The sequence below is a fragment of the Micropterus salmoides genome, unplaced genomic scaffold, assembly GCF_014851395.1.
Source record: "Micropterus salmoides isolate LMB-PRFRI ecotype aquatic unplaced genomic scaffold, ASM1485139v1 Ms_hic_scaffold_11, whole genome shotgun sequence".
NCBI lineage: Eukaryota > Metazoa > Chordata > Actinopteri > Centrarchiformes > Centrarchidae > Micropterus > Micropterus salmoides.
The window spans coordinates 29,715,204-29,740,423 of record NW_024040152.1 but is presented as its reverse complement, the minus strand read 5'-3'; the positions used below and the strand labels follow the sequence as shown (position 1 = coordinate 29,740,423).

Sequence of the window (25,220 nt, the reverse complement as noted above, 5' to 3'; positions counted from 1 at the left end):
ATGGATTAAGCCATAGCGGGGAACTATACTTAATCCATGTCTGTGGGGCTTGAGACAACACAACAGGTGCACTTAAAGCAATGTGAGGGAACAGCTTCAGCTGTGGAGACCTTACCTCCCATTCCTTGACATTGAGGTCAGTGATGGGCTCGTCCTCAGCTGTTTCTGATACCTCATTCTTCTTGACAACCATAAACCCTGGCTCTTGTCCCATCCCCCTGACCCCCTCACCGTACATGTCCGGGCTCCACTGCATGAAGAACACATACAGGTGCTCTGACCTGGAGGAAGAAACACATGAGAAAGGCTGAAGAGATTTAGTAAAAGATCATAATCTAAGATGCGACATTCAGTACCTCTGAAATGTCGAGGCAAGTACCAAAGACTTCAAGGTAAAATCCATAATTGTGACTTTGAATTGATTTAAAATCATATATAATATACTGTAATTGTCCATGATCAGCTGCAAGAAATGAATTAGTGAAGTGTTCATCTGATCTCAATATTGCTAATGTTAAATATTTCTCAAAAAGCCCTAATGGCAGTTAAGGAGGTTTTTCAACATCTCCAGACAGACACAGAACAAGATGTTTTACTTGACTCTACTCTGCTAATAATGCTTAACAGTTAAAGCTGCTTTGCCTTTGTGACACAAGCTATAACTTCTTATTAAAGTTTGGGAACAAATGGTCTTATAATAGAAATAGTTAAACCTTTGTACTTTTTATGCTTGTGTTGGCCACTTGGCAGCAGAGCAACTAGCTGTAAACACAACAATCACACTAGCTAACAGATGCTTATTTGCCCATCAAACAGACAGAGAGCCAGATTAGCACTCATTTGGAGTCGTGTTTCTGGATACCCAAAGAATCTAAGTCCAATATTCCGTTTTGGTCTCCACAAACTCCTGAGGGAAATATCTGGCTCCTTAACCGCTACATCGCCCACCACGTTCACTGGCTAGGTTGCTAACTTTGTCTGTCTGCTGTATGGTGTTGTGCGGGCAGTGTACAGTACAATTATCAGCTTGCTGAAAACAGCTGCAGCTGGAAACGAGGTTGATGAGAGTGGTGACACGGAGCCAAAACAGTGAAGTTGCGGCTATAAAAAACAAATACAGAATACACTTTGTGTCACACACTGCTGTGGGCTAGTAGACATGAAAGGGCTGTGGCAGACTCAGTAGGCTGAGCTGTATTCAGCGTCATTGTTGTCTATGGCTCATTCAATAGCCTCTATTTCTTCCTACACCATTACCAGGACACTTAAAGACACATCATGCGGGTCGCCTCCCATCTAGGCCAAGCTACACTGTCTAGCAGTTTCTGAAGAAAAAGGACTATGAGCCGCTACGTTGTCAGCTTATGATCACTCCTCCCACACACCTTAGCCTGCTTGCAATGCCAAGAAAGACAGTTAAGAATAATGAGTAGTAACATGCACAAGCCCTGTCTTTTAATACCAGCTTTGAATCTGCCATGTCCCTGGGCTATCATCCCTAAGAGTAGGAAAGCATCACAGCAAACTTGTTTTCCAGGTGGGAAATGCTGTAGCTAAGCAACCTGTGGATGAAAACAACAAACCTTTACCTAGCAAGACTTCTGAAGTTCACAGTGAATAATGAGGTGAGGGCGATTTCGGTCTCATTACTGCACTCAGGCACTCGACACATCGCATAACCAAGCATTTATGGTACCATGACTAACTAAAAAGGACACGCCTGTTTGTCTGATTCAAATTTGATTAGCAGCCTGTGAAAGCACCATGTGTGTTGCTGCTGTAAAACTGCAGACACATGTACTGAAAACAGGAGCGGTGCTGTGAAACTCAAGGTTGGTCACCTAACTGATCAGCTTCCTTTTGCGTTCTCATGTCTAAAAAGAGACAGATTTGGCTCAAGTTTATGGAAAGAAAAGATATATTTAGCTATTTGCTGCAATTAGGATTAATCATCCACATGAACATATTACACAACTAGTGTGGAAGCACATATGTTCTTGTAATGCATCTCCTTCCAGTGTGAAGAGCTCTAATGTAATTATGACTACTGCTGACTTGACACATAAATAAGCTGAGGCTGTTTTCGGTTCATATGAAACATTACAAATTTCAGTGCAGGTCAAAAAAAGTTCATGGACATCTCTGTGGGTGAAATGCTCCCTGTAGATACAAAACGAGGACAAACATCCTTACTGTTGTGGGGGTCGTACATGTGCCCCAGCACAAGAATAAGTCTGCGTGCGTCGGTTTTCCTGCCGAGCGAATTAATAATAAATCATTCTGCTGTTTGGCAGAAGCCGCAGTGGGAGTCAGACCTGACGAAGAATGCATATTTGATTGGTTTCAAATATTAAAAGGACTGGAGGTGAAGAGCCTCAGTAACTCAGCTGACTATTGTGGTGCGTTAGGACTATATTAGGATTGCAGAAGGTGAAATCCCTGCAGTTTTCCACATAAAAACAAAGTCTGCTGCACTGTGGACTAACCACCATCTTTAACAGAGGCTCTTAAATCATGTACTTTGCTTTGTATTTTTTCCAATTTAAATACTATCCCATGTAATCAGTTTTAGCACTGGTTCAATGATTTTAAAGCCTGTTATTTAGGCTACCACAAAAATGCTTTGCTTGTATTTAAATTCATTCTGCTCAGGCGTAGTGGGAGGTGTTGCAGAGGTACTGACCTTTCCTGTGGCACGGCAAACCAGTACTCGTGCTTCTTGCCCTGCTGGGCATACTGCTGCATTGAAGCACTGGCGTTGGAAACAAACGTCTTCTTCATGGGCTTCCCCACCCGCAGACACAGGAACTTGTGAGAGCGGTGCTTCCGCCTCTCTGTGGACCCTGCACCAGAAAGAGGTCACATGGTCACACATTAGCATAAAAATGTGTTATGTTATAACCCAATATCTATAACAAACAGCGCAAAATATTTTAAAGGAATAGTTCGACATCTTGGGGAATATGCCTTAATGCTTCGCTTTGATTTTGTACATATTTTAATTTTTAGTGTAGGCCTACATATCCGTATGCTAAAAAAGTAGCTACAGCCAGCAGCTGGTTAGTGTAGCTTAGCATAAATACTGCAAACAGAGGGAAACAGCTAGTCTGGCTCTGGTTTTGTTAGCTTTATACAAGCCTAGGCTAGCTGCCCCCCCGTCTTCCCAATCTTTAGGTTAAATACATGAGTGTGTTATCAATGTTTTCATCTAACTTGCAGGAAGCCGACAAACATGTTTCACAAAATGGCAATGTAAGTTCCTTTAACAATAATGTGCGCTTTTTCTGTATCAAATGTCTGTCATCTAAAAACAAAATACATCTACTTGATTAACTGTTTACTCTCTTCCTAAGATCTTCTTTATTTATGTGACCCAATTTGCTATCTTCTATTTATTGGCTACTTCAGCTGGCATTAGTCATTTTGTGGCAGAAACACAACAGATGACAGAAATAAATGGAGTAGCACACTATAATTGATAGCGACACTGAGTCTTCTGCCCATGGTACATTATCAATGGCCTATTATAAGGTCACAGCCCCAGGAAGCTGAATGAGAGCACTGTGCCAGTGACATTACACTGGCAGATATTGTCAGCTCATGGTTGGGCAGCTTAGCTCATCGTAACTAGCAATAATGACACAATAATATTAATCTGCTTGGACAACACAGCTCAGTGGGACAAATTCAATTTTCAAGATGCATTAATTCTGTATTAATGCAGCTTGTTTTTGAAGTTGCTGCTGTTACTTGTGTGGGCTGCGCTAATGTGTGCAGAATAATGGGCAGCCCTGCTGGGATCCCTGTGAGTTAGAACTGCTTTTGCAGCCTGGCTCTCTGTGTGACAATAATTGCCAGGGAGAAAATGTTAAATCTTTCTCCCACTGTTTTGGTCTGTGTATTCTTGGGGAGGGAAACCTTTTTTGAATTACAACCTTGTGTCCAACTAGAGTGGTTTACATAGACACAAGTGAGTCAGTAAGTGTGACAGACTGGGGGGGCCACGGTTCGATAACCAGACCAAAACTGTGCCTATCAGATACTGATACTGCTGCCATGGTTTTGTATGTTTTAGCCTATTAACTACTAATTGCATAGTATTTGTCAGCCATTTTCTCTAGCACATCTGGCTTTCCAGGCAGTCACTGCGGTTTATTTCAGTACACTGAACATTATCTTGCTTGAGATAGGTATTTCAGCAAACATTCTGCTACCTTGATAACATTACAGTATGTTCTTACTGTGGAGTAATACAGTTAAGAGAATGAGATGTTTTAAAATAACTTGCTGGTGTGTTCAAGGGTACTCATGACATCTGTCATTTGAAAGTATGCTACTGAAACGCACTACATTTACAAGTTATATTGGATGACAACGATGTGATGATGTGAACCATAGTTTGCTTTTGCATGGAACAGGTTTCTGTTGAGCAGTCAGCACTCAAGACAATAATGTTGTTGTAATAATGTATTTGGGGGAGTTGGGAAATGACAAAAAAAGCCCTTCATCAGTACAAACTTGAGGCTTCTAGCATTTCTTTTCCTTCCTGTTCTAAATGGTGTAGAATTTATTTGAAATGTTGCACATAAAGATATGTTATTTAAAACTATAAAATGCACATAATGAGATGAATTATGTTTTTCTTTTGGTATACATGTTGCTGGAAGATGTTTTGTTATATACAGTATTTGATGAATAACAGTGTCCGGCGTGAGATGGACCGAATGGTTGGCTTGACAAAAAATGGACTTAGACAGGTTAAAACATCTAAAACCATTTGTACAATCCTTTAATCTTAATCTAGGCAATGAACACAAAATACGTTTATTCCAGGCCTTTTTGGAATTTTGTATTTCAAGCCACATAAAAGCAAAACCAGAGAAGGATGTCAAATGTAAATACCACCTCTCTGAATGGTATCTCAGGAGGCGTTTTGATGTTGGGTTTCACCGTCACTGTGTTGCCCCTTTGGGTACTTGGTGTGTTTGTGGCATTGTGGTGTTTGATAGGCTTTAGCTTATCGCCCAGAGGAGTGGCCCAGACCACCAGAGCCAGAGATCAAAGAGCAGCATAAAGCCCGGCCAGCGCCGCCAAACAACAGAGAGGCAGCCATTTCGTCTTTATATTCCCATTACTAGCACCAAGGCAGAGTGGAAACGGAAAGGTTATCAGAAACAAACATGAGAGAAGTGATTCTGAAGCGGCCAGAGAGGAGAGAAACTCACTTTGATAGTCTTCAGAAGAATATGGATGTCGGGCTGCAGCTAAAAGTCAACACGAGGCCACATTCATCACCTGAAATATCCTCTACCTGTTTTTCACAAGGTTTAAGTTAAAAGTCCTGACTGTTGCTAAGTAAACGTGTTTACCGTCTGCAGAGTTCTGCGTGCCGTCGTTTTGCGTCTGCTCTACAATTTCCTCTTCCTCCTTGCCTTGTTGCATAGTGTCCGTTTTGGAGACGTCTGTCCCCTCATTGGCATCACCCTGTGGACTGGCTGAGACGGAGGTGCCTTCTGTGGCACCAGGGGTGGCTGAGCTTTGGGACCCTGGGCGGGAGGTGCTGCTGCTTGGACCCTGGGCCTGGCTAGTGCTGCTGCTGGTGGTGGTGGGTGTGCTTGGTGGCTTCTCTACACTGTGCTGCTTGGATCCCAGGGGGTACTGGCTATCATTTTCTGTGGCAGTGTCTGGTGGATTGTCCTCCGCTTTTGCCGCGCTGGGCTCCTCTGGTTGACTGACTGAGCCGCGGGCACTGCCTGTGGTGTGGGAGTCAGCGCAGGCGGCCCCCACCTGGGTGACAGTTTGCACAGACTCTGTGGAAGCGCCAGAGGACTTGTCCAGGCGGAGGTCCTCATTAGACGCTTGCTCTTCCTCCCGGATTGGGGACAGCTCCGGCTCGGTAAAGACGTCTTCGGAGATGGAGCCCTCGGCGCTGCGTGGGGCCGTGCTGTCATTGGCTCCTGGCTCCCGCAGGCGCTGCTCTGGGTCCTTCTGCTGGGAGGGATGTCTCTCAACTGGAAGAGGCTCCAGATCACTGGAAATATGGAAGAGAAGCAATAACACACCCACAACTCTATCAATAACAAAAGACTATAGTATGTAGCATGTTTAGCATGTGGGTGTGTATTCGACTGTGTATTCCATATAGGGACTTTAAGCACTTTACAGGTTTTACACAGGGAGATCAGATTAGTTGTCATGGTTAGTATTACTCAGCCTGTAAAAACAAAAGTATGATATCTTCTGTGGTGTTTGTTGGGCATGACACTACTTAGTTGCATTAGAGAAATGCAGGATCCAGTGTTTTTGGAGCTTGACCCAAACTAGGGACTGAAAGTCAGGATATCTCTGCTTTGATTTTACCAATGTTTTTTTTATCCATCAAATCTCCGGAGTACACCTTTAACACCTTAACTAATTTATATATCAACGGAAAGGGTTGTACCCTAAAACTGACGTTGTCAAGTAAAAAAAAAAATACAGAGAGCCGCCCTGATCTCCTTAGAACAGAATCGGGTTTTACTGGTTTTGATTCAGGAATATGAACATATCTAGTGGTTTGGGTCATATATGCAGCCTGTTAACTGGGAACAATTTCAGCAAATCAGTTCTGACAGACAGGAATGGTAACAAAAAGAAAGCAGCAACCACAGTGAACTGATTAGATGAAGTCAGATCTGTGTAAACACCTTTTACCCAGACCACAGCATGCACAGCAACTGTATGGAAATTTAGAACAAGACCAGGCACGAATAACACCTGCACGGACAGAACGTATGTCCCCATATGCATCAATACTGATGCACCAACTTCGTCCATATTTGGACAGACTATTTTTGTTCCATCAATCTTTTAAGAATGATTAGTCTGTCATCGCATAAATGTTAATATCCCTCAGCTGCAATTAATTTTATGTACTACAAATACAGCAAATAAAAACCACACTATTTGTTGTTCTTGCAAACCTCTAATGAGTTTGCATGCTAATGGACCAAACACATGTTACGGTATATAACCAGCACACTCCACAGAATCACATCCTGCAGGCACATGTTGCTCAGCTATGTGTTCAGACAGAGAGAGCGATAGAGAGAGGTCAGCAGGGGGGTGGGGACGGGTCAGCAGAGACAGAAAGATATGGGGAATGGTCAGAGGGGTGGGGAGGTGGAAGAGACAGACAACGGACCACAGCTGAGAAAACAGCTGGGCCTGGCAGAAAGCCAGCACAATAATTGCAACATTCAACCAGCTAAATACAGCCCTGCTCAGACAGGGAAAAAAATATCACTAATACGACAACATATTTGTCTTTGCATAAATGTGTCTTCAACAGCACTAAAACAATCCAAAAAAAAAAAAAAAATCTCAGACAAATCTGTGGGAGGAAACACAAGTGAATCCTCTGAAGTGTTCCTACTGCATAAAGAGCTGAGCAATCAGAACGTAGGAGGGCGAAGGCATACTTCATTAACCCTGGTGTAATTGCTGTTTCCTTTTTGTTTTGGTATGTGGGGGAATGGAATGCAACTGTCGGTTGGCTGCTGACGCAATCTGCCTATGGGTGCAGCAGAGAATGACATTGATTACAGTGAGGTTGCTGTATTTCTGTGAAGGGGAGAGCGGGAGAAAGACAGGTGGAATTTAACGGTGGAGGATGACTATAAGAATGAAAATGTACTGGACGTTTCCAAGTAGGCATGGAAATGTAAAAAATAATAGACATGGTAATAAATTATATGTATCAGTTAACGCAAATGCAAAGTTAGTGAACAAAAAAAATCTAAATCAAATCAATATTTGGTTTGGCTATTCCTCCGAGACAGCTGTTTCTGTTTCGGTAAATGATGGTGTTTCAACCTACATATTGAATTAGTGATTATTAGCACCTGTTTAATTGTTTAATCTGACTCCTTCAGCAGTCACCTACATGATGTGCCTACAAAATCCTTGAATTTGTGCAAGTATACCTAGAAGAATTGATGCTGTTTTGAAGGCAAAGCGTGGTAACACCAAATCTTAATTTGATTTAGATTTCCCTTCTTTTGACTCACCTTGCACTTTGTTAATTTATAAAATACAATCTACTAACATTTGATTTTTTTGAAAGCATAATTTTTTTACAGCATATTTTCAATACCTGCCTCAAACGTTTGCAAAGTACTGTATGGAGGAGTAAATCAGAGTTAGAGGTCAGTGTTTACATGTGTATGTAAGTAATTTACATACATACTCTAATGAGATTCAGTCTACAACTAAGTATGTGTCAATGTTTTTCCTTACTCTGGCACAGCCTCTCTGATCTTGGGGTCAGTGATCTCCTTGTAGATGGCGGCAGACTGTACTTCCTCCAGAGGACACATGATGCCGTACTCCTCGCACCCATGGGCCTGAACCAGGGGGTCCATCCGGTGAGGGTCGAACATGATGTTGTTGGGTGTCACCAGCAACACCCCGCTCACCGCACCCTGAATCACCATAGGAAAAGAGAGGGACGGGTGAGGAACAAAGGGTTCCCACAGAACTTTTAATACATAAAAAGGAACAGCTTAGTATGTTTATCTACCACCAAAAGATAACCAAAAGCCACATAAACAACTGGAGACCAAATCCATTTTAAACCACAAATGTCCTAAATCAAGTAGAAGTTATCGACTGCCAGCGCTGACCACTCCAGTGCCTTCATTTGGTACCTGGGAGTGAATCAGCAGCGGCTCAATACCATGGATCTGTGTGTGTGTGTTTCAGAGCACACACGCAGGCAGGCAGGCAGTGATGGACCGGCTGGGTGGAGTCTGTAAGTATTTCAATGTAGGATGTCCCTGGCTATCATCCTGCCTGCTCTGAATCAAACCTGACCAAACCACAACACACACAATCAATCTGACCAGTGTGTGTGTGTTCAGTGGTCAAACGTATCAAAAGTAACATTTAAGTGTGTGCACTGGATTTTTTCTTACCTAGCTTTTTTTGTTGTTGTTGACAATATTGATGTTACCGTTTTATCATCATCATCACCACCAAGCTGCACATTTTATGTTTAGAGCAAAACAACAACACTCTCAGATTTAAAATCAAATCTCAGTTTTAGAAGAAAAGAAATGACCAGAAGATTTAAACACAACATTTAACCATAAGACCTTATTAGTTTCCCAATTTAGATAACTCAGTTTATACTTAACAACATTAACTATAACCAGCAGAACTGAACTACAGCCAGCAGGTCTTCTCTACATGTGCTGGTCTACAGGGTTGTTCATCTGCCCACACACTTGCCTGCAGCATTTACTTTACTCTCACTTTATCCTCCTTCCTGGTTTCTTAAATTAAAAAAACTGAAATGCAGTTGTTTTTATATCAGTTGAGGAAGATTTCGATGCATTTTTGTCGTAATGACTTCAAACAGACTTGTTTATGTCTGCTTCAGTTAGTGATTTCACAAATTGCTGAGAGTATCATAGACGGGCACAGAAAGAGCAACGGAAACAGCAGAAGAGTATAATGGTTTCACAGTTAAAAAACCCGAAAGTGGTCATCACAGACAGCATTGTGGAGCAAATGGATTCTGGTCCGCTAAAGTGGAGCACTTGATATTTTTGCTGATTTGTTCTTTGTTGGGAAAATTACTGAATCTCAAAAGACTCACTTTATCCCTTTGATAGCATAGATGGTTTGAACAACACTGAACAACAAGCCAAAAAAAAGAAAACAGCTTTACTGTGGACTTTAAATTTCAAGTGCAACGTTTTTCTTGTAATTTGTGTAATAATTCTAACCCGGGAACACACACACAGATTTCCAGCCGACCTGAATTGTGCCAATCGTTTATCGAATACGGGACGGTTTGTTGTGATGACGATGATGTTTTGTTACACGACCAAGATGGCTGCTGCTGATGTGGAACATTCTTTTGAAACAAACTGGACCTCTTGATGCTGATAACTAAAACAGCAACACTCATTCACAGACATTATCAGTGCCACACCATCACAACTTATCCCTGCGCGCTGTTTACATGTTTGCGTCGCTCAGCGCTTTGTCACACATTTCGTTGCTCAGAGTGGTTGTTGGTATTTCAACTGGACGTCAAGCTGTCATAATTCTACATTTACAGCCAATTCTTTTGGAATGTGAAGTGTGTTGAGTGCCTGCAGCTCTTCTATATGTTTATATATTTAGTTTGATTACCAATTCAACCACTTTTTCTCTCTTTCCAGCCATCACATTTAGGTGTAGTATTCTTTTGGGGCTGACAATTTATACTCTAGCAGTTTGCAGCTTTCTGTCTGTCACATTCATGTCACACACAAAGTTCCCACACTCCTAAATTAGGGCATCTTTACTACTTACCTTTCCATCAGTGATGTACTTGCAGTTGATCTTGAGGAACTTCTCTGTGAGGGCCTCTTCCTCCTCGGAGGTGGATGACACCACTCTGGAATGGCGCAGGGCAGAGAACACTGGAGGGTGAACACCTTCTGGTCTGGGGGGGCCATCAGAGTCCTGGAGTTGAATGAGTGCGGGTGTGGACATTGGTGTAATTAGTAGTGTCAGATGTACACAGCTGGCAAACTTTTCTAAGGAGCCACCTGGTGTTAGGTGGGGAGTCGCCGACACACACACTTCCACGCACGGAGATAGTCTGTTCATTTTAACTGAAGAACTTATTTATTTATTTATTGTCCAGTTGACTTTAAAACAACGAAAAAATAAATAACTTAAATAAAAAGACCAACACATGATTGATATTACTAATGTCAAGCGTTGCGGTCAGAAAACTGTTGGCTCTCCGCCATCTAACTCATCCACAGGCCCTCCCTATCGTCTACTTAAGGGCAACCTATCAGCGCCCTAGAGACGCAGAATCAAGGAGGAGAAGGTCAATAAGCAATGTAAAAATGTCCTCCTAATTCATAAATAACAGTGTCAAAGTTTAACTCAAAAGATCAGTTTTATATTTAAATTAAAGAACTCTCAGTATGGCGTCAACATGGAGGCCCTCTAATTGGTGATGCCAGAGCAAGATAATTACAACATAAACATTAAATGGAGCAAGAATACAAATGTGAAATACAAACATTAGATGTCCTAATCAAGTGTCACTTTCACTTTTCATATCTCATAACCATGAGACACATGAATCTACTACCCACATGAATCCATGTTGCAAGTGTTCATACTCAATTAGGTAGAAAATCATTAGTCCAATGAGTGTAGACGTGGTGCAGAGCTCAGGAGTCCGTGTATGTCAGGATTTGTAAAGGGGTTGTGTGCAAAGGGGCATGTGTGAATGAGTGTGCATTTGTCAGGGGTGTCAAGTGTCAGATTTCTTTAAGCTCAGTTTTCGGCCTTGAGGAGTAAACAAAGCTTATCAATGGGTCTTTGCAGCACATTCGTTTTGGTTTGAACTTTAACACTGCGAACGAGCCCTTTGGGCCCTGGCAAGGTCTTTATCACACGGCCAAGAGGCCATGAGCTCCTGGGTGCAGTTTCCTCCACTACTACTACTACGTCATGAATTCACGTCATTAATGTTGACATTTCTTCTGGTATCGACCCCCTTTTGCAGATATTCTTTAGTCCATCTCTTCTAGAACAGGTCTGCAATATATTGCACTTGTCTCCATCTCTTTCTTGTGTAGAGGTCATCTTTGCGAAAGAGTCCTGGTGGCAAAAGGGGTCTAGCGTTTAGCTGCAGCAGATGGTCAGTAGACACAGTAGTGAAGGGCCTATCATTGGTTTGAACCTCACATAGAGCCGTCTATAGCATTTCATCATCCACGGTTTTCTGCCTCAGGACAGAGAAGAGTACCTTTTTCACTAGCTTGATAAGTCTTTCCCACACTCCTCCAAAGTGTGCTGCAAATGGAAGGTTGAACAACCATTTGGCATCATTAATCAGCAGTGCGTCCTGAATCCTTTGGTGATCCAGCTTGATCAAAGCAGACTTTAACTCTTTCTGTGCACCCACAAAAGTGACCTTTCGGACACACTGGAAATACTGCTGTGCATTCTTAAGGCTGGACTTGTTTGCCGTTCTTCACAATAAACAAAAAAGGGTGCATTTTATATTTAGGAGTTAAGTGAAATTAAGGGATGGATCTGAAACTGACAAAGGCAAAACTGTGAAAGCTGTGTTCCACTTCCACACAAACATCTATATGAATGAATCATGTCTAAATCCCTAAATAGCATTCAACCAAACGGACTAAATAATAATCAGTCAAACAGGCATTGCTTGGTTCACTTGGTAACACAGGGTGTAACTAATTTGTGTCTCATTTCATCAAACTAATGCGTATGTGAGAGTCTAAATGTATTATCTTTATACAGTATAAACAGATATTTTCTGCACAGCAGGACAATCAGGCTGAAAGAAACCCAATGAAAGCCAAAGGAGCGCACCTCCTGTGTGCCTGAGCTTCACACAGGCAATTAGATGAACACCATTCATATGAAACCACGGCTTTAATTATTGTGCTTTTTGCATGACTTGGTGTCTAGTCAAGTGTTATTTGACATAACTATAGATTCAACTGAAGACAATTTGTGGTTGCTTTGTGTCTCTCTGTGGTAATTTTGCGTTTCTTTGTGGTCGTTTTGAGTCTCTTTGTAGTTGTTTTGAGCCTCTTTGTTGCAATCCGTTCAGTAATCCACCCCTGATACTAACAAGCCAACTACCTATCACCTTCTGACTCTGGTGGGGGGTGGGGGCACCAGGGGTCGCCAATTAGATTTCAGGGAGCCGTGCCACACCTGGCCCTGCCTTTGCATTGAGTGGCCTTGTGTGCAAAAACTGCTCATATATGCCCAATGTAAACTGATGCGGTTAACTTGTTTGTCCACAACCTGCCAGCTGCTCCACCGCCAAGAAGGAATGAAAACTATGTAGTTCTATTATATGCTGACACATACACTATGAAGCTATTTGTTACTGCTTCTTAATCTACACAATGGTAACTCTGCAATCTGCTACAGATGGTGTGTCTGCTGGGCAGGAAACACGAGATGTGGTGGGTTTGGTGTATCTGTAAGTGGCCTGTTGCCATATGATGTCTAAGCCATTGTTGGGCAGACAACGCGTTACTGTAATAATATTACTCTTCCCAGTAACCAGTAGTGTAACTAATTACTTTTCTAAAAAAGTAATATTATTAGAGTTACTAACCCAAGTGACGCTGTGTTACTTGTTACTGAACGCACCATCTTGAATGACTGTGCGGCACCGGAGCTTATGTTCATGTTCGCTGTTAGCCAAAAAGTAAGGGCAGATGTGAGAACGAGGGAGAGAGGCGTTCTTTCCACAGCTGTAAGTAGCTACTGCCATTCTTGTGTCATAGTCTAAGATGCAAAGAACACTGCCCGACCAGCAAAAAGCTTTCAACCGCGAACAATTGTACATTTATTTATTGAAGCATCTGTTGAAGCAACACAGCAACGTGAAACTTACAGAAAGAAACTCCGGCAGTTACTAATCGTCGGGAGAGAGTGGCGTTAACGTAACGTTTTGTAACTGAATACTGTTCTTATAAATAGTCTGCGCAGAAAAACAGCTCTTCAAAAGTTGGGAAAAAGCCGGTGGCGTTAAGAAATGTTAGGCCTATGGCTATATGCTTTGTAAAAACCATACTTCTTGCTGCTGTTAGGAATATGATATTAGTTAAAAAGGGGTGAAGGGAGGTGGTAGTGAAAGCAGTGTCTCCCATAATTAGCCTATAATTTGGATAATTATCAACGCGCACCGCCACATATTGATTTTCTAATTTTCTTTAATAGGCGTATTTAAAATCATATTTGATTGAGGAGCTGTATTGAGGAGCATATATTCGCGCAGCACCTCCCCTCGCTCGCTTACTCTCTTTCTCTCTCTCCTGCGCAAACCTGTCCAAAGTTAGAATATCCCCCCCACTGTCATTCTGTGGGAAACACTGGAAAGTAACATAGTAACGTAATGAGTAACGTAACTAGTTACTTTTATCACCCAGTAATAAGTAATAATATAACTTTTTTAAGGAGTAATAAGTAACTAGTAATATATTACAATTTCTGATTAACTTGCCCAACTGTCTGAGCCACAGGAAAGTCTGTCTAAATAACTGTCCAAAGGGACAACTGCCTGACAGGGAGACATTTTGCAGGACGGAGGTGACAGAACAACACTCTGCAAGATGGACTGTCTGTGACACCGAATGACTGCTGAAGCAGCCAGATTGGATGAGAAGAAATGAGGGAAAGGAGAAAAACGGAGAAGAAACTGTAGCAGAAGCAACTAAAAAAGGAAAGCAGTACAAAGCTGCTGTGGAGAAATTAAAGAGACAAGGAGATAAAGAGAGCTAAAGGCAATAAAAGAGAGTGATTGGAGTGAGGACAAAGAACAAAAGGCAAAAGGAGGACAGAGAGGAGTGTGTGGGAGTTATCATCGGGGAGGGAGTCAAAAGCTGATGGAGAAGTGAAGAGCAGTGAAGAGCTTAGAGGAGAAAGCCCGAGCCCGTAACAACTGTCTGCTGTCCTCCTGACACCCACCCCCACACCTCTCCCTCTCAGTCTCCCAGTGCAGTCGACAAACAGCCTGTAGCTACTGACCCACACCGACACAGGCAGCCCAGACACTGGCAGCCAGGGAAGGCTGAGGGGGCCGAGCCAATCTGTTACAGCCAAAACAAGCCTCTCTTAACAAGGACAGGAGAAAAGGAACTTAAAATTGTACAATAAAGATAAGGACGACAGGGATCGGAGCTCAAGAACATTGTTGAAACAAAAACAAAAAAAGAGAGCAGATCCCTGATCTATGAGAGCATCTATAGATGATGAATTTCAGATGTGAGGTACCAGTGATGATGATGAGGACCTGTATGTAGGAACTTGTCTGTTTAAACCAGCTCATCATCCACTTAAACTGAACACACCTCACCTACACAACTGCAATTCATTGCACTTATGCACTTACGTCCCGGCGAGTCACTTCCCAGTGACTCATCCAAGCGGGCCCTCCTGCTCCAAGGTTAAATATGGAAAGAGGAGCAGCCTTTTCCACCCAAAAATTCAAGCTAAACACTGACTAGAACACACCTGGGACCAGAAACACACATGCTGTCCACGTGTGCAGCACACACCTGGGTTGAAATCAGCACCTACAGATATCAAAACATGTCCTCCCTCATAGAAATGCACAACAAACACTGTCTCCCTATTCCCTCTCATTAAGTCTGGCACATCTAAGAAATGGGTTGGTAACAAAACAACACCCATCACACGTCCCACACAGTCCACATCAGAGAGGACTGTGAAGAACACATTTTCTGTCCATCAGCTGAGAGCAGTTGCTCATAAGGCAACACAAGCTGACAGGCAATGATTTCTTTTGGTATAACACCAAATGTTAAGCAAAAAAATAAATAAATACGAAGTTGCTCTGATAAAAAGGAATTAAGTTGCTCTGTTTAATTGGCTGTCAAGAGCTGACAATCTGTCTGAACCTTTCAATGTGAAATTCTATATGGGAACACAAAACAGACCTCGGCTCACATTCTCTGTATTTTAATTCCCCCAGGTCATAAGGGAACTGATGGAGACGGTGTGATGATCCTGTACAGTCATGCTACACCAGCGAATCACCACCCGATCCAAAGCTCCAATCACATCTTACCAATCATGCTGCCAGCTCCTTTCTCTTCCCTGTGATTCCTCCCTGACTACCTGTGTTGCTCACTCCTTCCTGCTACGTACTGCTATTGGCTGCTTGTGCTACTTTCTCTCTCCAACACCTCCAGCTGTCTGATTACTTAAAAAACAACCCTTTGTTATTTACCAATGATACACTGCATGTCGGCAGGGGTTTGTCGACCTTGCCTGGTCATATCACTCCAGGATTTTTCAGTTTCTCTGTAACCTTTTATACAACAATAGTTTTAACTTCATTAAACAATTGTTCTGAAATGAGTTTTATCTGCTTTTAGAAGTTTTAAGCATGATAGCAGCATGGCTCTAGAGATGGAAATGTCAGTCTAGCACTAGCAGATTAACATTTGTGGTTTGAAGTGAAACATCTGGACAACTATTGGAGATTGTCATGAAATTTGCTATAGATCTACATGCCCCCCCTCAGGATGAAATCTAATCACTTTGGTGATCATTTGACTTTTCATCCAGCGTCATCTTTGGCTCATATTGATTGATTGTCTAATAAAAATTGGTTTATGATAAAATACCTGCAAACCAAATGACATTCGCATCAGCCTCAGCTGTACTTTGTATTTAGCGGTAATTAAGAAATGTTGGCATGCTTAGAAGCTAAACTAAAATGATCAACTTGGTAAACAAGCTCAAAATTAATCTTAATCTTAATTAATCATGGGTGTGTTTTGTGTGCCAGGTGCGCTTGTACCTTGGTGCTTTGCTGTTATAATGATGGATTTGTGTCTGTTTAAATACCTACTGTATGTGTATGGCCTGGATTGGTCAAATAATTAGCCAATTTTATTAGACATTACTAAAATTCTGTAAATCTGATAATTATAACGAGTAACCATAACAATGTGTAATATAATATATATAGATGTACATTTTAGCCTTTAAAAATAAATCTCTGTGCATATCTGTGTTTGTAACAAGTACATATTAGCCTAGGCGCATATTACTAATGCATCCTTAAATTACAGTGAAACACTGCGATATTGACTTTAGACCAGGTTTTTGTTGATCAGTGACGCAATGGCTTTCCACTGTCTCAAAATAGCAACATGTCAACAGTGCACCTTAACACACCTCCCTGACCCAGCATGGCTATGAGCACACAGTTGGGCGCAAGTGCATTTGTTATTTAAACATTGTGGATGTTGGATGGGAAAATAACAACTGTGTCGGTCTGAAACTTGCAAAGGCGCTTGCATCATGCTTGGCAAAGCTCTGCGCAGGGTACAAGATAGGGCCCTTAGTCGTCTTCTGACACAGTGCAGGGTTTAAACAACGACCACAACCCAGGTTCAAATCCTGCACACTGCATTTCCAAACAAACAGGAACACAAAAAAAAGTGAAGCATTTGTTCCTCATTCCAGTTATTATATGTACACTAACTGACCTGACAGGACTGCTGAAACAAGAGATCACTTTTCTTGTATCACATTGTGTCTTCATTGCACTCTGAATTATCTGTCCATTTTCCCTGCGGATGTCTGAGTAATTTTCACATTGGTTTTTTCACAGTGACACTTTTTGTACTGTAAGTCACCCTGAATGTCTATTGAAGACCTAACTAAACTGTAAATTATACTCTCTCCACTCCTTTATTTCTCAGTTAACTGGATTGCTGACAAAGATTTAACATACCGTCCACTGACTAGATCATGATGGTATTGTAAGAGAGTTTCTATAGTTAGAAATCTTTCCAAAACGTCAAAGAGAGAGCAATGAGTTTAGGGAGAGGTGAGAGAAGTGTTAATCAGGCATTTGTACTCTATTTGGTACAGTGGTATAAATACAGCTGACAGATCAATATGGTTTTAAGCTAGGGAAGTTAAGGCCGCGTTATCCTGCCACAGCCACCTGACATACTTCAAGAGAATATTGCTTTCCCGGAAAGGCTGCTTTCTTTGCACTACTACATTCAGCTAATATATGACCAGTATTTGTTCTGCACTGGCCTCCAAGGCATCCAATATTTTCTCAGCTGGTGCTGGAGAGTGGTACAGTGAGGGATGAGGGACTCACTCGTCTCTTTATTATGCCCCACATTAACTCTAAAGTTCATACAGAATTTTCATTTAAACCGCTAAAACATGCAGGTCAGATAAGGCAACAAACAGCAGTCAGAGAAAAGAAAGAGGGTGAGGAGCTAACACAACCTAACAAAATAATTCTACAATGAAGACAAATAATTGACCTCATTTGAGGTGAGCCACAACTTGTCAGTGTCCTGAAGTGACCAGATTCCAGAGTCTTGGAAAAAGGATTTTTTCAGTGTGTGTGTGACATCAAAGGGAGAGAAAGAGCACAGTGCAGCATAGTGGACTGGCTTCTGCACTGAAATCCAAAGATGAAAGAGCTGCTGTCCTGGCCTCAGAGTGCGAGTAACCGCGGTGGACGGGAGGGGAGATGTGGGAGGGAGGAAGGTAGGATGGAAGAGCACTCAAATGGATGTAAAGGAAGAGAAAAGCTGAGGTAAGAAAAGGAGAGAAGGGGTGCTGGGGAAAGCAGGGCTTGACAGGGCCACGGGAGCTTTGCGGGGGTGGATGTTGCATGGCATCACAGTCATCTACTCTACAGGAAGCTGTGAGGGAGGCTGACACTGATGGTGGGGACAGGAGATGGGTGTAATAGTGTTAGATGACAGCTGTGGTGGGGCTACAGAAATCAATATGCTTTTAGTTTCCAGCCAATATTTCTCTCAGTTAAAAGAGAAAAAATGTAGAAAGGGGCCAAGGCTCCTGTGAAATATGGCTTCTATCAAGGCCACAGCCTGGCAGTGAAGCACAGAAGGATATATTGTAAATATGAGAGGTAATATATCAATAAAATCACATTCTGTTGTACTTCATATTAATTAAAAAGGAAATGTTCCCATACATTTGTCATTTCTTTAACAATTTTGGCAGAACTCTTTTAAAATGTTAAGTACATTAGTTGCATGTGTCCATATGGAGCCTAATAATAAAGATTTCAGAGAGGAGGCCTGCAGGTGCCACCCAGCTTTGACCTTGACAGTGACACATGGTGCTATCAAAAAAAAAATATTAATCAATCCACAGCTCCACCTTGTGGGCATGGCCATGTTCTGCAAGAGGGAGTGCAAAATGGTTGGGATTCATCACATGTCAGTTGCCAGAAGTCCTCAAGTGCAGTCTGTACTATTGTGCATATCACACAACCTTACAGCCCATGCCAAGCAGACACCTCGATGAGCCGATATACTGATTCTGTCACGCTACAAAATAAGACCAGTTTAAAAGACATCATTTCTATAACTTTACCACACGATTCTCATATATATATATATGTAATCCAAACTGGTTCTACTTCCTCCACTACTAATTTTAGATCATGTCTCAGTGGAAGAGAGGAAGGAAGGAAGGAGGGAGGCAAAAGTGGTGCCAAAAGAGGAAGAGATAGTGAAGGTCACAGTAGTAGCTGTGTCACTATGGTGAGAGTCTGTGTGTGTGTGTGTGTGTGTATCAGTATGAGCAGGAGGAGGGTCTGGATAGGACAAAGAGGACGGCCTGCCCACACAGATGACCATAGAGCAAGTATGCCAGTGAGCAGGAGGCTGCCAAATAATTCAACGACAGCAAGACCGCCAGCCGGAAAGTCAGCCAGCTACCCATGCATGCACGTGCACACGTACGCACGCACATGCGCACACAGTCATCTAGACGCAGCCAACAATCCGTGCCTGCAAGATGTGTTACTTTTTGCTGCCAATACCAGCAGGCCAGCAGGCAGACCGAGAGCATGAAGACACTTCATAGCTGCCTTATTTGGCCTTTAGCTCTATCCAAAAAAACTCCTGAACAACAATGCTGGATGATGAAAAAAAACTTCCTACCTCAGTTATCTTGCTAACTGAAGTGTTGTGCATCAAAGCATATGAGTGATTCATATTTCACAGGAGATTCTATAGACTTTTGATTTGACACCTCATGTCAAATAACCCCTCTTTCCCCTCTACTTTCTTACTGAAGGCTATTCATTTAGTTGTGTTCAGCAACTACAGGGGAAAAAATGGACCTAAAACTCATCTTTTCCAGTTGTCTTCAAGTAAAACATTATGTAACAGTACTTGCCCAATTTTGTCCATTCAGAACTTGAAGAATTACATGTTAAACTCCAAAAACTTAAACTCACACTCCAGGGAGGCATGTAAGGCAAGCACGGGAAAAGGCCGGTGTGAAACAATATTTCAAGACACAGAGGCTTAGACAATCTATGCCCAAATATGCTTGACCGAATTTAAGTTAAGGTATTGTTGTGTTACTGACATCTCTGACTCTGTGGCTCTTCTATACACTGTGCTACTTTTTAGCATTTACCATATTTCTGTAAACTGCCACTTGTGGCCACAGTTGTCCCCGTTCAGTAGAAGTTGCAAAGAGTGGCTTTAATGCCCTTTCTAAGCTGTTAACTACTGGGAAGAAATTTAACCCTAAGGTGGTACCAGAACCAGACCCTAACATGATCCGTTCTGGCATGTCAGGGTGCCACAAAGACTTTTACTGTTGGTCTTAAAACAGAAACTTTATCTGAGGAGGGCCCACAGTGTCTTTGAAACCACCCTAGTCTGTGGCTACTGGGTAGGGCAGAAAGGTTCCTTTTTCTTTCCTAAATGTACAAACTTTAGTTTCTTTTGACAGCTTGAACACTCTTCACTATGTTACTGTGTCTTTTAGTGGGTTCATAATTGTCTGTGTTTTTGAAACACCATCAAAGCTTCAATAAAAATACGTGATAAAAATACATATGATTTCAGCTTTGATGCAAATGAATAGCCAGACAAATTATATGCTAGCAATGTTCTGCAGTGAAAACCTCATCATTTCAAACATCTGACTCTTTTTATATCAAACTATAAAAGAAAAGCATCTGAAAGTAGTATCCCTTCAGAGCACTCGTCACATAAGGGTTATACTAGCTATTCGCTGCTTGCATTGCTATTACTATGCAACTCCCAGAATCATTTATTTAGATAACATCCTCATTGAGACATGCATGCCGAGCACCAAAACAGGCTTGTAATTAAAAGATGCCGGGGATTCTGGAGAAAAAAATAAAAAGAAGCAGGGTGAGTTATTAAGGTCCTTTCTGTAGTTTAAAAAATCAAATGGCACCTGGATACTGCCTCCTGAAATATAACTACTGTGTGTGTGTGCGTTAGTGTGAGAGATAGGAGTGTGCAGGCACACACAGAGTTGACAGATCCAGACACACACTTTAACACAGACCAATAAACACACACACACACACACCGCCTCCACAAACACATACAGAGTGGCACATCGGGTGAGGTAATGTCAACCCCCCCTTCTGTCTTCCAAGCACACTTCCTCTGCCTGGAATAATTGCTGCCTGGCTGCTTGCCTGGGAGAGCGAGCTGCCCCGTTCATTAGTTGCTCCAAATATCAGACACGGCATCACTTTTAAAAGGCTTAATTTCTCTGCAGTCACAGTCCCGCTCTCTGATCCTCGCCCGCCGAGAGCCGTGCCTGTTCTCGCAGGCACGGCCTAAATAGATAAGTAGTAAATAAACGGGCCCCTTTCTTTTGCCAAGCGTGGAGAAATTGACGGACAGAGATGAGAGCAGACAAAAGGGGAACGCTTGTGATTGGATGGTGTCTAAACTCAAGTGGAACAGCAGCGACAGCGATGGAGACAGCAGTATCCTTTTTTTTTTTCTTTCTCAAAAGTGGCAAAACAAGTTGTCCGTTTCCATGGAGACCTGCAGTCAGTCATTTTTCTTAAAGGGACCACTGGGTTTCCTGCAGTGCTTAGTGATTGGCTCATTCAGATGCTGCAGGCACAGCACCTGAGGGAGACGGCTCATGCTGCTGGTCTTACAGCTGTGAGGACCGGCTGTCTACGGCTGACTGGACCAGACCTGAAGTCACTGCAGACACTAACAACATACCTCAGACCTCCAGCTTGTGTTCTATCTTATGTGACCAGTGACGCTTAGAGGGACACATGGGAAAGATGTGCCGTCATGTCACGTAGATTTGAAAATATATCAAGAGCAGGACTAATCCTTATCACAAAACAACATGGTGTCACTGGAATTAAAGGGCTATTGCACAGTATATGTTATCTTTAGTATGTACCCAGACTCATCACCATAAAATGTTTACATGCACCAAAACACACTGAATACGTGATCCCTTAAACCAACCACTTGGAGGTGAAATACACATGGCCAATTAACAATTATAATAATAATAATAATAATATAATAATAATAATTAACAATGTTCAGATGCCGTGTATTTCCATCCATTTCTTGTAAAGAAATACTACAATAACGAATCAAACCAAAATCTGTCTGTCAGAGCTGTGAATACTAATTAAGGGCCAAGCATTAGCAGAGACAGTTTTTCCCATTTCACACATGCACTTTGTTCCTAAAATGAGACGGCAATTTTACATGTCAGCTTCACGTCTGAAAAGGATCACAAGCTGTTTTTCAAGTTGCTCTGGCAATCTACTAGCAGCGTTTTCAAACTTCTCCATTTTAGGTATTCAAATTCATGTTTTATTCTGGACGGGAGGTGCAAACGTGGCAAAAGCTCAGAGTTAAAACGTAGTAGTGTGGATGTAGCATTACTCACCTAGGACGTTTGTTAGTGATCTGAGATGACCCTAGGAAAAGTGAACAGCGGAACCAGGTTTTTGGCATGAAAAGCTAACAAACATGTATAACTTGACTACTCAGTCTGGGAAAAACACATACAGTAGAGACAAACTACAGATCTCTAAGTGCAAATTAGTCAAGGTTGAGTTAGGTTTAAAACCAAGACCACATATTGGCAACATACTGTGCCTTTACAAATTTAAGGAATAACTGCTATTTCAAAAAAGTCACATTATTACGGGGAGTTTGGGAAACTTGTCTAAGCTTATCATTCTAGTAATAATTCATTCGAATGTTTTATGCTAATGCTTTGTGCTTCTTTGTGCTCAGACTCCTGCATCCTTGCTGCCTTTGCATTAAGGAACACAAAGGACTTTATTGTGTCGTTGAATTTTTGTAGTTGTATGTGATTTTATGTCCTCCTCCTCAAAATTTCAACCAAATGAAACCTCTGTTCCCTGCAATCTTAAACTCTGTAAAAAAAGCCCAACGGAGAGAGATTACATGTTCTGTGGGTTATTGGACTACAAGAAATCCGTGCTCTATCACAGAGTGAATAAAATAAAAATAAAAACAGCATAATTTTGACGCAACACAATTTATCCTTGCTCTTGAATGTATGTGAAACACAGTACAAACACATCACTTCCTGTCCTGTCCTTGGAAAATAGAAGGCAGGTTCTATAGTCTGACCCATCCTTGGAAATTACTTTATTTATATATATATATATATATATATATATATATATATATACATACACACACACATTTTTTTCTGTCCTTGATGTTCACCTTTAGGCTGACAATGAACGGAGCTTTGAAATGCAACAGTTGCGGTTGAGTCAGTGTTTTTGTGTATGGTGTGTGTGTGTGAATGTGTTTACATGGTGGTGACAGAGAGGCACAGACAATGTGGGCAATACTGTATGTGAGTCTCTGTGTATGGTTATCAGGTGCCTATGGGTCACAGTTTCTATTGTCGGTACCAGATACAAGCCACCTGCCTCACGAGTAACTTACAGAGATTACAACACTTGAATGCATTTGTTGTATGCAGCCTCTGGTATTTGTCTGACCATCTGTATTGATCATGGTGAACTATCTTTGCCAAAATTAAACAATGGCTCAGCATCAAACTGTTAAAATTTTCCACAGTTTCCTTCTACTCATCTGTTGCCTGGAACAAAAAAACATCTATTGCAAAAAAATATTGGATCAAAATTCTATTTATATCGGTAAATATTTCACACAGGTCTTGATTCTATCCAAATATAGCACCACAATAGTAAGGTTAATATGGATGGACATTTTCTGAGTGTGTGAGATTGTGCTTCAGAGGTGTGGTCAACATACCGTCACCTTCTCTAAATCAGCTTCTGAGGAGGTGGGAGACAGGGGGCTGATGGGACTGAGGGAAGGGGAGCTTCCGACACTGGAGACGTACTCGGGATCAGGAACGTACAGAACCTGCAAACACAATCCATGTCTGTATTTACACAGGCACCGCCTTTGTGCAAACACACATTGCACACCACACATGCACACACAGGAAGAAATTAAAATGTATCTCTTACACACACACACACAATCCAAACAAAAGTTTGACAAGGCAGATAACATAAAATCACATGAACAGTCTCATGCTATTGACAAGGATAAACAGAGGAAGGGAAAGTGATTGTCGTGAAGGTACATCAATGTGTCAGAATTATGGTTTTCATGTAGTTAGAATCATACAGTCAATGTAGGCAATGCATTACTTTTCCATGCTTACATTAAGTTTCAGTTTGAGTTCCATCGGTTGTGTAATATATAAATGGAGAATGACTAGCTGTTAAAATCTGACCTTTGTACCTGTATACATGTATGGACATTCATGGTTGACATTTGGAAGTAAACAATTTCTATTGTCAGGGAAAAAAACCTTAAGGAAATATTAAAGAATTGATTTGTTTTTAGATTGTACATTGGCTTGTGCAAAAAGGTAGGGGATGAAATATCAATCTAACTACAACCTTAGGGTTAAAAAAATGAGCTGTTTTTTCCTGTGGTACAAGCTCTGCTTCAGCCGTGGAAGCACAGGGGAAACGATGGTCAACTAGGTCTAGAACAAAATATCATTTTGGATGTTTGTCACTTTCCCCCATTAAAAAACTAATTTAGAATTTGGGTCTATCGTTGTAATACGAAAAGACAAACAAAAGCCGGGGAGGCTGGCAGCGTGTTCAGCAAGCTACAGATGGGCAGTTTGTGTCATGTTGTCAGAACAAAAGTGTCTTCGGGACAATTTAAGCATCACACATATTATTATACCATTTTAGAAACAAAATAGGCCTTTTGCAATTAATTGCATCTTAATGGGAGAAGTGACACTGTAATTAGCAGGCAATTAAGTGGGGATACAGATAACAGATAGTAGGGCTAACAGTGAGTCAGCAAGTCAGAGGAAATAGGAGGATAAAGACATGCAGCATGTGATGTTCCCCAAAAAAACCCTTCTATTTCCAGTTTCTCTACCTAAATTCCCATATGTACTGTAGAGAAATGTTTAGTGAGTGTAAGATCAAGGAAAACCCCGGGGAGTACATTATGAACTGTCAAAAACAGCTATTACGAGATCGAGCGGTGGGTGAGATGCTGTGTAGACATGAGGTTGCAGTAGGACAGTGATGAAGCGATGTAGCTGAATATATCAGTGAAGGCGTGCACTGTGGTTCACACCTGGCCAGGCACCACTGCTCTGGAGAACAGCTTGTTCAGCTGAACCAGTTCGTTGGGTGTTGTGTCAAACTTGAGCGCAATGCTGTTCAACGTGTCCCGCGATTCCACCTGGACCACAGAAACAAGAGAGAGGACACAAAATCACACTCCTGCAGGGCATTTCCTTAAAGATGA

The 25,220-nt window shown here is 41.8% G+C and overlaps 1 protein-coding gene across 3 annotated transcripts in view; it reads right to left on the bottom strand.

Annotated features, from left to right (window-relative positions):
- oxr1a (oxidation resistance 1a) overlaps window positions 1-25,220 on the bottom strand; it is a 173,488-nt gene that overhangs the window by 12,702 nt on the left and 135,566 nt on the right. For all 3 annotated transcript variants that reach the window (XM_038712188.1, XM_038712186.1, XM_038712187.1), the window contains 7 exons: window positions 25,047-25,154; window positions 23,679-23,792; window positions 10,345-10,497; window positions 8,278-8,462; window positions 5,370-6,031; window positions 2,684-2,843; window positions 116-281 (listed from right to left, as the gene is read on the bottom strand). In XM_038712188.1, coding sequence (XP_038568116.1) covers window positions 116-281; window positions 2,684-2,843; window positions 5,370-6,031; window positions 8,278-8,462; window positions 10,345-10,497; window positions 23,679-23,792; window positions 25,047-25,154 — 1,548 coding nt within the window. The remainder of the gene's footprint in view (window positions 1-115; window positions 282-2,683; window positions 2,844-5,369; window positions 6,032-8,277; window positions 8,463-10,344; window positions 10,498-23,678; window positions 23,793-25,046; window positions 25,155-25,220) is intronic.